Below are 13,616 nucleotides of genomic sequence, written 5' to 3'. Positions count from 1 at the left end.
GTAGATATTTGTCTAACCTCTATACATGATACTACTACTTTGTGGCATAGAAGACTAGGGCATGCTAATATGAAATTAATTCATAACATTTCGTCAAAAGACATAGTTAGAGACTTTCCTAAGTTGAAATATGAAAGTCATTTTTGTGATGCATGCAAAGTAGGAAAACAAGATCATGCAAGTCATAAGCCTAAGAAATTTTATCTCTACTAAAATATGTCTAGAACTTTTACACATGGATTTATTTAGGCCATCGGCCGTTCAAAGTTATTGAGGAAATTTTTATACTTTAGTAATAGTGGATGACTTCTCAAGATATACATGGACACTATTTCTAAAGCATAAAAATGAAGCGTGTGAAAGATTTATAGTTTTTGCTACTAAAATACAAAACTTACTTGGTTGTACTATAGTAACAATAAGAACGAATCATGGTAGAGAATTTGAAAATGATGCTCAATTTGGAGTCTTTTGTGATTTAAATGGTATTTCTCATAACTTCTCGGCTCCTCGCACACCTCAATCTAATGGGGTTGTTGAAAGGAAAAAAACCAAAATCTTCAAGAAATGAGTCAAACAATGTTAAATGAACAATCTATACCTCAAAAGTTTTAGAGTGAAACCGTTGCCACCTCCACCTACATTCAAAATAGAGTCTTGATTAGACCATAAATGGATAAAACACCCTATGAAGTCTTAAATGGTAGAAAACCAACCGTAAGTCATCTTAGAGTATTCGGGTGCAAATGTTTCATCTTAAATAAAAAGGAATATCTTACAAAGTTTGAACCCAAAGCTTACGAGGGAGTGTTCTTAGGATATTCGTTAGAAAGTAAGGCATATAGAATTCTAAATAAATACACCAATGTCATAGAAGAATCCCTAGATGTCACATTCAATGAAACTCCTCCTCCACCTAAGACTAAACTTTTAGAAGATGATGATGTGATAGAACAAGATGCTATGGAAATAATGCCAACTCAAATTGAGTTCAATGAAATAAATGAGGATGGATCTCATTTAAAACCAAGTAAGGATAACTTAGCATCCTCGATCGATCTTAAACATGTTAGGGATCATCCTTTAGAACAAGTCATAGGAGATATTAATACTAGAACCACTAGGTCTCAAGCGTTCAACCTTATTGCCAACTATGCTTTCATCTCCCAAATAGAACCCAAAAATATTAAGGAAGCCCTATTAGATGAAAGTTGGGTAGAAGCAATGCAAGAGGAATTAAATCAATTCCAAAGGAGTGATGTATGGGATTTGGTTCCTTTACCTAGCGAGAGCATTATCATAGGTACCAAATGGGTTTATAGAAACAAACTAGATGAAGATGGCAATGTAGTTAGAAACAAAGCTAGACTAGTTGTACAAGGATATATCCAACAAGAGGGAATTGATTATGATGAAACATTTGCCCCCGTCGCTAGTCTAGAGTCTATAAAAATACTTCTTGCATATGCATGTGACAATAACTTCAAACTTTACCAAATGGATGTTAAAAGTGCTTTTCTAAATTTTTTCATAAATGAAGAAGTATATGTGTCACAACCTCCAGGGTTTGAAGATTTTGAAAAACCATATCACATTTTTAAACTTAAAAAGGCTCTTTATGGACTTAAACAAGCTCTTAGAGCATGGTATGAAAGACTTAGAACCTTTTTAATAAATCACGGTTATGAGATGGGAAAAATTGATAACACACTCTTTATTAAAAGGCATGAAAAGGATTTAGTTATACTTCAAATATATGTTGATGATATTGTATTTGGTTCTACTAACGAATCTCTTAGCAATGAGTTTTCTAAGTTAGTGCATGATGAATTTGAAATGAACATGATGGGTGAACTCAAGTTCTTTCCCGGACTTCAAGTCAAACAACTAGAAGATGGAACGTTCATCAATCAACAAAAGTACATTCATGAAATGATCAAAAAGTTTAGAATGGAGAACTCAAAACCTATGGCGACTCCTATGGCAACAAATGTGAAGCTTACTTTAGAAGGAGAAGGAGAACCATTCGATAGCACCAAATATAGGGGAATGATTGGATCCCTTCTATATTTAACAGTAAGTCAGCTCGATATCATGTTTAGTGTGTGCTTGTGTGCAAGATTTCAAGAAAATCCAAAAACATCACACGTTGAGGCCGTCAAAAGGATCTTTAGATACTTAAAAGGAACAATGCATCTTGGGTTATGGTACCAAAGTTCACCGGGATTGATATTATGTGCTTTGCGGATTCCGATCATGGAGGGTCAATGATTGATAGAAAGAGGACAAGTGGAGTATGCGCGTTCGTGGGTCTTTGCTTAACATCATGGTTCTTAAAGAAGCAAACGTTCGTTGCATAGTCTACCACCGAAGCCGAATATGTAGCTAGGGGAAGAGCATGCGACAAGTGTTATGGATGAAGCAAACCTTCCTTGATTATGGTATCATCTCATCCGAAATACCCATATGCTGTGATAACAAAAGTGCTATAGACCTATCTAAAAATCAAATATTACACTCTGGGACTAAACACATAGACATTAGGCAGCACTTCCTTCGTGACCACGTCCAAAATGGTAATATTGTGATAGACAAGGTAGAATCTGCTGAAAACATAGCTGACATATTCATTAAGCCCTTTAAAAAGGTAACCTTTAACTTGCTTAGGAATGGGTTGGGAATCATGGAACATACTCTGTAAAATATGCTGCAGATCACGCACGGTCGAACTACGGTCAACCGTGTTGTCAACCGCCCGACGTCTGGCGATTTTCTTTGTCTTTTATGTACTCTATTTAATATCCAAACAACTTTTTCACTAACCACATCTCTTCTTTAAACCCCAACAACTGGATCTCTGGATTGTCTTTTGTCCTATTTTCAAGTACTCTTCAAAAGTGGTCCAAACTCTTTCAATTTTCTTCAAGGTAAGAATCCAAAACTTATTTTTAATTTTTCCTATACTTGTTTAATTATGTAAGAGTCTTTACAAACTAATAGAAACACTTGTTTTCTAGCATGAACTCCTTTAATTATGTGAGTAAAAATTGTTATGGAAAAATTACTTACAAAATGTGCCATGAAAGTGTTTTCTTGCATAAATCTCACATATGTTTTAAAATTTTTTGAAACCACTCATGCACACACATATGTTTGAACAAGCCATTATGATACTTGTCAATCTCATGACTTTTGTCTATACTTGGTAAACATAAAGCAAAATGACGAAACTTGTCTAAATTTTCAAAAAGAAATGGCACAATTTACTTTCAAAATTTTGTTTTCAAAATAAGTCTAGACAAGGACTAATCTACACATGTTTAGCATATAGTTTTTTAAAATTATAATAAACTTGAATATTTTGCTAAAAAATGTGGCTTTTCTAGGAAATGACCAACACGAGAAATCAACGTATTATAAACAATAGGAAACACATGGAAACTAGAACACTTCATGAAGAGCGTGAGTTCATCATACCGAATTTTCCGAACTAACTCAACTTTTCACTCAAAACAATTGCTTATCATTCCTTGAGTTTGATGAAGTCATTTATGTAGTGACCCGAACTTTTCCATGATTATCTATTAAATAAGAACTATATTTGCATGATTGAATGTTTCCAATATGTTAAGCAATCAAACTTGTTAAGACTTGATTAATTGAAATGTATTTCATGTAGACAATTGACCACCTAGTTGACCGGCGATTCACGAACGTTAAAACTTGTAAAAACGACATGACAATATATATAAGGATTTATATATATTTAACATGATATTTTGATAAGTAAGTATCTCACAAAGTATATTAACAAAGAGTTATATGCATAAAATGGAACTACTGAATTAAAGAAACTCGAAACGATATATATAACGATTATCGTTATAACAACGTTTTAATTAAAATAAATACATGTGTATTGTATTAAGATATGAACACACTATGTTTAACATAATAAAATTATAATTAATTATATCATTAAGTGTATTAACAATGAACTACACAAGTAAGATGAGACTACTAATTTAAGGATTTCGAAACAATATATATATGTAACGATTATCGTTGTAACAGTATTTTAACATATATATATGATATTAAGATATATTCATACACCATGTTATTATGTTAACATAACAATTTAACATCTCATTTAATTTAAGTATAATAACAATGGATTAATTACAGTTAACAAGATTGTTAATTTAAAGATTTCGAAACAACACTTACATGTAACGACTAACGATGACTTAACGACTCAGTTAAAATGTATATACATGTAGTGTATTAAGATGTATTAATACACTTTTGGAAGACTTAAAGACACATATCAAAATACTTGTACTTAACAAAATTGGTTATAATTGCATTATCATACATTTTCATCAAGAATTCTACTCGTATTCATTCGGTACTCGTACTCGTACAATACCCAACTTCTAGTTGTATATACTATTGGTATATACACTCAATGATCAGCTCCTTAGCAGCCTTAATGAGTCATAAAACATGTGGGAACCATTCTTTGTAATCTAGTATGAATTATTTAGCAAAATTACAAAAATATTATAAATCATTCATGAATTATTTACAAGAAAACAAACTTACATATCCTTTATATCTAATCCATGAGTCACGACCAAAAACACATACAAACACTTTTATTCTTCAATTTTCTTCATCTAATTGATCTCTCTCAAGTTCTATCTTCAAGTTCTAAGTGTTCTTCATAAATTCTATAAGTTATAGTTTCATAAAATCAAGAATACTTTCAAGTTTGCTAGTTCACTTCCAATCTTGCAAATCCATTTCAAGTGATCATCCAACCTCAAAAAATCTTTGTTATTTACAGTAGGTTATCTCTCTAATTCAAGGTAATACTCATATTCAAACTTTGATTCAATTTCTATAACTATAACAATCTTAATTCGAGTAGAAATCTTACTTGAACTTGTTTTCGTGTCATGATTCTACTTCAAGAACTTCCAAGCCATCCAAGATGCTTTGAAGCTCTAGATCATTTCTTGTCATTTCCAGTAGGTTTACCTACTATACTTTAGGTAGTGATGATGTTCATAACATCATTCGATTCATATATATATATATATATATATATATATATATATATATAACTATCTTATTCGAAGATTTAAACTTGTAATCACTAGAACATAGTTTAGTTAATTCTAAACTTGTTTGCAAATAAAGTTAATCCTTCTAACTTAACATTTAAAATCAACTAAACACATTTTCCATATCTATATGTTATGCTAACTTAATGATTTAAAAGCTGAAAACACGAAGAACACCGTAAAATTGGACATACGCCGTCGTAGTGAAACCGGGGGCTGTTTTGGGTTAGATAATTAAAAACTATGGTAAACTTTGATTTAAAAGTTTTTCTTCTGGGAAAATGATTTTTCTTATGAACATGAAACTATATCCAAAAATTATGGTTAAACTCAAAGTGAAAGTATGTCTTTCAAAATGGTCATCAAGATGTCGTTCTTTCGACGAAAATGACTACCTCTTACAAAAATGACTTGTAACCTGTATTTTTGACTATAAATTTATACTTTTTCTGTTTAGTTTCATAAATTTTAGTTCATTATAAAACCATATCAATTTTATTCACTCAAAACGGATTTGTAACGAAGAACTGATGGGTAAAACAAAATTGGAATTTTTTTTGCTTGTTTTAGCTACGTGAAAATTTGTAACAAATCTATACTAACCATAACTTAACTAACTTATATTGTATTATACATGTATTCTAACATACATTATGTAATCTTGATAGACCATAGACACAAATACAATGTTTTGACATATCATATCAACTTCATCTATATATATTATTTGGAATAACCATAGACACTCTATATGCGGTAATGCTCGAGTTAGCTATACAGGGTTGAGGTTGATTCCAAAATAATATATATACTTTGAGTTGTGAGCGAGTCTGAGACTTGTATACACTGGGTCGTGGATTGATTCGAGATAATATATATTGATTTATTTCTGTACTAGTAACTGTGGACAACTAATTGTGGACTACTAACGTTGGACTATTAACTTAACAAACTTAAATCATTAAAACGAAATAAAAAAAATTTTGTGAATATATTTCGATCATACTTTGATATATATGTATATATTTGTTTTAGGTTCGTGAATCATACAGTGACCAAGTATTATTTTCCGACGAAGGAAAAATATGTGAAAGTGAGTTATAGTCCAATTTTTACTATCGAATATTTTTGGGATGAGAATACATGCAGTTTTTATAAATGATTTACAAAATAGACACAAGTACTTGAAAATTACATTCTATGATTGAATTATCTTATTGAATATCACCCCTTTTGCTTGGTAACCTAAGAATTAGTGAACGCCACTAATTGACGCGAATCCTGAAGATAGATCTATTGAGCCTAACAGACCCCATTCAGGTTATGAATGCTTTAGTACTTCAATTTTTATATACAGATGAGTGTTCCTGTATATTTGGGGATATTCTATATGCATTTTGTTAATGTCGGTTACCAGGTGTTCTTCATATGAATGATTTTTATACAGATGAGTGTTCCTGTATGTATTATGAAAAATGAAATCTTGTGGTCTATTAATACAATTTGATATATAGGTTAAACCTATAACTCACCAACATTTTTGTTGACATTTTAAGTATGTTTATTCTCAGGTGATTATTAAGAGCTTCCGCAGTTGCATGCTAAATTAAGGACAAGAATTGGAGTCAAGCATGCTTGTAACATATTGTTTAAAAACTGCATTCGGAGATTTAAATCGATGTGTAATATTATTGTAAACTATTATGTAATGGTCACGTGTAAAACTGATATATTTTAGATTATCATTACTTGATAATCTACGTCATGCTTTTAAACCTTTATCGATAAAATAAAGGTTATGGTTTGTTTTTAAAATCGAATGCTGTCTTTGAAAAACGTCTCATATAGAGGTCAATACCTCGCAACGAAATCAATTAATATGAAACGTTTATAATCAATATGAACGGGACATTTCAGTTGGTATCCGAGCGTTGGTCTTAGAGAACCAGAAATTTGCATTAGTGTGTCTAACCAAGTTGCTAGGATGCATTAGTGAGTCTGGACTTCGACCGTGATTTATTTAAAAACGATTGCTTAACACTTTGTTGGAAATTATATATTTTTACATATAAATATTATGTGGTATATTACTAATGTGTTAGTTAATGTGTGATAGATGTCTACTTCCAGTACCTATCCCATCGACTCACCTAATAACAATGAAGAGTCGAATATATATTGGGAAGATTCACAAATTCCCGAAGAGGAACCGGAAGAAGAGGAACCAGAAGAAGAGGAACCGGAAGAAGAAGAACCAGAAGAAGAGGAACCAGAAGAAGAAGAAGTTCCGGAGGGGGAAATATTAAAAACTATAGAAAAATGGTTAAATAAAAGAAAATCATCAATTAATGGACCAAAGCCAAAAATGGTTTGTGGTGTCTCCACTGAGGAGAAAAAATATTGGGAAGATTACCAATATTCCGATGAATCGGATCCCGATGAGGATTCCGATGATATTATAGAAATTACCCCGACCCAATTTAATGAAGCAAAAGAAAACAATAAGGGAAAAGCCATAAAAATAGAAAAATCTGATCCCAAAACCGATGAACTTTATGTTAACATGAAATACCCCGATGGTGTATACCGTAAACACCCGTATTTCTTAAATTTTAACTATAACCCAGGAACATCTAAGCCACCAGGTTTTTCTAAACCATTTGTGAAAACGACGGCTCGTATTAGAGGAGCACCATGTATCCTTAAGAAATTAGCAAAGCGAACTAAGTCCTAGGAGGAAGAAACAAGCGAGTCGGAATAAAGAGTTGTAATCGTGCTGTGTAATTGATGTGTGCGAGGTGGTGTATAAAATAGTTATAAATTTGCTACAAAATACTATTAAATACGATACAATTTTACACAAGTGATTTATTTATTTATAGAGTGGATATACCTAAACCTTGCTACAACACTATAGGGAGTATACCTAATCGTAGAGTAGTATAGTTTTTAGTAAGTCCGGTTCGTTCCACAGGGAGACGACTTATTTTATACTATATTTTTAAACAATTATATCTGTACAAAATATATTATATTAATAATATATAAAAGGGGGTTTACCGTTTAATGACTGGTTTGTCGATTTTATATTTTAAGTCACAAAATATAAATGACGATAATTAAAGTAGCGAAAAATAAATGACAATAAATAAATGACGTTAAATAAAATAGCGAGTAAATAAAAGTACGATGAAAAATACAATAAAACAATTATGCTTATTTAAACTTCCGTAATCATGATGTTTGACGTTTTAATTTTAATTTATTACCCTAGGTTAATTGTCCTTTGTCCTGGATTATTCGATAAGTCCATCTGGTTTTGTCCATAATAGTCCATCGGTCATAATTATAAAGTGCGAGGGTCTTCGCCAAATTAACCTTATACCCGAAGTCAAATATTCCAACTAACTGGGGATTCGAACTGTAACAAGGTCTTAATACTTTGTTTAATGAATACACCAGGTTATCAACAGCGTGAAATCCAAGGTTTTAATACTTTGTTAACAATTACACCAATTATCCTTGAATGTAATCCACCCCTGTTTTAATGAGTCCAGTGACTATTAATTCATCTCCGTGTCCGGTCAAATGAACAATAATTCGTATTTATAAATATCCCGCCTACCGTACCCGATCAAGCGTATGTGGTTATATATAACTATGTCAAATTGTAAATATCTATATTAATCAAATATAAAGTCCATTAATAACCCATAGTCCCATTTCCACAAGTTTCGTTCTTTTGTCCAAACCCCAATTATGGTACAAAGCCCAATTACCCCATCTTAATATTTTAGCCCAACATCATGATTACTTTGGCTTAAATAAGCATAATAATAACTTAAATACGAGACATTAATTTAAAAAGGAGAACATAGCTTACATTGATTATTTATCGCGTAGTGTTACACGGACAGAGCTTCGACTTCAAAACCCGTAAAATAGCCTTTACATTACCCAAACTAATCTAATATAAAACTAAACTAATATATTATATATATATATATATATATATATATATATATATATATATATATATATATATATATATATATATATATATATTACAGAGGGAGTATTATTATTATTATGTTTTTAAACTCGATCAGAAGCCTGGTATTTATAGATGTGGCCTGAGTTTTGGCCCCATGCGATCGCATGGAATTTGCTCTTCCAGGCCATGCGATCGCATGGCCAGCTGGATCCAGCCACATTGCTTTGTTTTCTTCTTTGTCGACGTATTATTTAAATATATATAATATATAAATAATTTATATAATTATTTAAATATTATATTATATTCTTGTGCATAGTAGACTTGTAATTTTTGGTCCGTTGAGTCGGGCGTTGATAGTTGGCTTAGGTCCCGGTTCCGGATTTTCGAACGCCCTTTCGTATAATTTAATATCTTGTACTTTACGTTTCGCAATTTGTAATTTGCACAAAAAATTATTTTCCTTAACTCCCAAAATCCGCGCAAGTCTTTTAACTCAATTTTTGGGACGCTTTTGAGTGCACTATGGCTTTAAGGACCCTTTTTCAGCTTTAGGATGCTTTTTCTTCAATTCTTTAATCTTCGTGCTTTTCGTTTCATAACTTGTACTCTTGTCAATTTTAGACGTTTCTCATCATTAATTTGAACCACTTGAATTGTATCTTGTACATTTGAGCTTTTTAGACGTTTTTGTCTTCGAATCTTCGTTTTCGCCTTTTGTCTTTGCACTTATTTATTATAAACGAATATCACTTGGAAATAGAACAATTGCAACTGAAAACTTTACATATCGGAAGGATATTGATACTAAATATATGTTTATTTGGAGCACTATCAAATATCCCCACACTTGAACGTTGCTTGTCCTCAAGCAATACAGAACTTGAAATTAAATCACACGAATCACTTCTTTATTCTTCACACTTTATACATCAGTGATTTTGATACAACGGTATAAACAATGATAGTAACGGTGTGGTTTACAGTCCTATATGACTATGAAAATTTAGATCCTTTAAGGAAATTGGATCTTTATGAAAACATTTGATCTTTTGAAAATTCAAGCTAGATTTTACCCTAGACAGGTTTTCCGGAATAACCCTTCACCGGTGTTTGCAAATTGTTTTTGTGGGTTTTGTGGGTTTCAGATTTAAAAATTTTAGCTCAAAACTTATGGTTTTGTGTCACCCACTTGCTATCCTTTTATTGGGAAAGCAACACGTCCAGTATACTTGCTCCGTATATTACCTTTCAACAAACTACGATCCGGTTGTAAAGGAAAGCGTTGAACAAGCAACTGTTAAGGCAATGTCTAATGACATGCATTTGATTATGGTCCAAAAACGTGTCGGATGCTAGTACTATCCTTTGTTGGAGCAATAGTAAAGATCATCCTATGATTTTTCGATCTGGCACAAGGTCCTGTCTTCGATCATGCTATGCAACCACCATTCTTACGGTTGACACCTGATTTGGTTCAGGTGACCTAATGAATTCTAGCTGAATTCCTAGGATTTTACGTTCAATGGTAATGAACGCATTGAAAATAGATTTTCAGAAAACAAATCGGTTTTAATTTGATCAAAATATTTTCTCGTTCAAGCTCGAGTTTAGATATTATCGAATTCCATGAGTTTGTAATTCTCAATCTTTAAGGTCAATCTCAAGGATTGAGTAGTATCAGTCTTAAAAGCTGATTTTTAATCTTTAAGGAGATTATCCTTTCTGGGGGTCTGATTCACTAGTCTTATCAAGCTAATTTGCACGGTGCCCTCCCCATTTTACGAGACAAATCTTCTCATGGTTAGGATAAGTCTGACCACTTGGCGACCCTGTTTGATGTTGAGATCCGTGGATTTCCTGCTGATTTTAGAGATGACTTTTCTAGATTTTTCGTCAACCTACAGCAGGTCTGGACGACAACTTCTTGACCTAAATCAAGAAGCGCGTGTCTTTTTTGGAAGACTTTACTTCCTTTTAATGATGAAATTGATTCATCGTGTAGATCCATCTTTTCTTTTATCTTTATTATAATATTGCGGGTAAAACAGTCAATTTAGTCCAAAACAAAAGCACCTGCAATAACTTTACAGAAACATGTGATAGATAGTTTTTTAATTGAATAACTTGGTACATTCTCCCCACACTTGGCTTTTTTCATGCGTCTTTTTATATCCTAATAAATAAATTCAAGCGTTTTAGTTGTTTATCAATTTATGTCCTTTCCGAGGTAACAATAATTTCGGCATTAACACCTAGTTTTATCGTTCATAAATATGTATAAACATGATTTTGAATTCATTTAGTTGAAAAATTTTAAAATTTTCACAATATTTAGAAAATAAGCCAAGTATAAACCCGAGAGAATTTATAACCCTTCCCCACACTTGAGATCATGCAATGCCCTCATTTGCATGAAATCATACTCTAATTATAAATTCATGAGGGTGATTAGTGTAGAAAAGTGATTGATAATACCCAGTTTGTAATTACAAAGCTCGTCGGATGATAGATGGCGCGCCTCATCGTTCATTCCTTCTTGTTTTATCACACATGTTTTTCTTCAAAAACGGTTGCTTTTCTGAACTGTTTGCTAATCTTTGAAAATGCGTCTTGTACCCTAACTTATTACGCATGTTTATTAATGAGTTATGTATTAACCCGAACCCCGAATTTAACGTTAAGTGGGGTTAGACTTCCCCACACTTAGCTGACGACATGTGAAGTCGGTAGAATAAGTTCCACGAATTAAAATAGTGAGCCAGTTATTTACATCTCGGGTGGTATAAAATATATCAATGGGTTTAAAGTTTAGACCCACCCGATCGTCACTACTTAATTCGTTTTTAAGTGTAGCTTTTAGTAAATGGATATGTCTCTTTTCTGGTTCTTGGTCAAATGGATCGATATACACCGACATACATATTTCTATATGGTGGACAATTCCTAACATTTCCTTTCGTTTATTCTCGGGATCAAAGTTTTCACCCCTATTACCCAATTGGGTGAAATTCGAGGTGTCAATATCTATTACAGCTTGTAGTTCATCTTTGGTAGATGACTCGTCTATTAAGAATATTGGGTTGGAAGGTTATGGAATGGTGAATTTCGGGATCGAAGCAAATTCTTCTTCATTAATGGTACTTATCGGTCCCACCATTTTGGTCTCGGGGGTAAAATTTTCAACGTTATCATTTTCCCAAGAGTACCAATTTGTCACCCTTACTTCTTCTTCATCCATTGATGGATCAATGATTTCGTCGGTAGAGGCCAATGTGTCGATATGTTGTGAAATTGGTAAGACTGTATAAAAAGTATCATCGGGATAGTTGGTGATTTCGGAGCTCTCGAATTCATCAAAATTCTATGATATGAGATTTTCTTGCACACGACTCCTCAGATCAACAGGTGTGTAATCTGATAGAGTTTCAGCTTGCCGATTTACAAACTCTCTCATTTGTTCATTTTGAGCATCAAGTTCTTCGAGTTTGATTATCATATAATCTAAAGAATTTTCAGGCACATAATTTTCCTCGTCTTCTGGTTGTTGAGTTTGGATATGTTCTTGGGAATAATCCCAATTAGAATTGTATTCCTCATAATCATTCCATTCAGGTTCCATGGGTGCATAATTTTCCATAGGAACGTAATAATAACATTTTCATGTTGAGTGATAATCTCCACAGATTTCATAACCAGTTATTGTTTCGTCATTCGTGATCCAAGATTGACCGAACGAATTGTCATCAACACCCATTTGAGAGTATTGATTAAATTGATTTCGGATATCATAAAGAGTTTCCAAAATATTCTCGAGATTTTCCATAATGCGCTTATTACCAAATTTTTGCTACAATGTGGTGCATTTACTAATTATCCTATTAGTTATAAAACTAAAAATTATATAAGTTATCAAATTAATAGACTTTTCTGATTTTGCCCAAGTTTCGAATAGCCAATAGATGCAACAAGTAGCCAGGACCCTTTAAATCGGAAGCCCACAACTCGCCACTAACAAATCCAACTATTACTACGAACCAGAAAATTTAGATGTCTATCAATTTAACCGCTTAAAATAATTTTTCGTTTAGAATTTTAGAGAAGAAATAGAAAATCTATGTCCTAAAAACTAGAGCGGCGAGAAATAAGAAAGAAAAAGAGCGCGTCGAAAAATGTTGAAAAATAAAAAGTTGAAAAAAATAGGCGTCGAAAAATAAAAATAAGAAAGTAGCACGTCGAAATTTAAAAAGGAACTAAAAACTAAGAATTAAAAGTTGCGTCTAAAAATATTAAAGCTTAAAAGGAATTCTATATCTAAAACGGCAATAACTTAAAAAGGTACTAAAAACTTAAAACGGCGTCGCAAAATTCTAAAGCACTTAAATCTTAGTTTAAAGAAAAAGCACTTAAGGGATTTTACGGCAAATCTTAAAAATTTAGAAATAAAAATAACTATGTCAAAAACTATATATTAAAACTAAAACGAGCGA

The 13,616-nt window shown here is 32.2% G+C and overlaps 1 protein-coding gene across 1 annotated transcript; it reads left to right on the top strand.

The window, feature by feature from the left end:
* The first annotated feature begins 1,842 nt into the window (after window positions 1–1,842).
* On the top strand, window positions 1,843–2,271 carry LOC139903294 (uncharacterized mitochondrial protein AtMg00810-like). Its single transcript, XM_071885806.1, has one exon. It carries the CDS (start codon window positions 1,843–1,845, stop codon window positions 2,269–2,271), a length of 429 nt encoding a protein of 142 aa, XP_071741907.1.
* The last annotated feature ends 11,345 nt before the right edge of the window (window positions 2,272–13,616 follow it).

The sequence above is a fragment of the Rutidosis leptorrhynchoides genome, chromosome 1, assembly GCF_046630445.1.
Source record: "Rutidosis leptorrhynchoides isolate AG116_Rl617_1_P2 chromosome 1, CSIRO_AGI_Rlap_v1, whole genome shotgun sequence".
Taxonomy (NCBI): Eukaryota; Viridiplantae; Streptophyta; class Magnoliopsida; order Asterales; family Asteraceae; genus Rutidosis; species Rutidosis leptorrhynchoides.
The sequence above is the reverse complement of the archived record's forward strand: the minus strand, read 5'-3'. Positions and strand labels throughout refer to the sequence as shown.

Coding starts and splice junctions, on each gene's coding strand:
- LOC139903294 (XM_071885806.1), top strand. CDS start 1,843: ATGATGGGTGAACTCAAGTTCTTTCCCGGACTTCAAGTCAAACAACTA.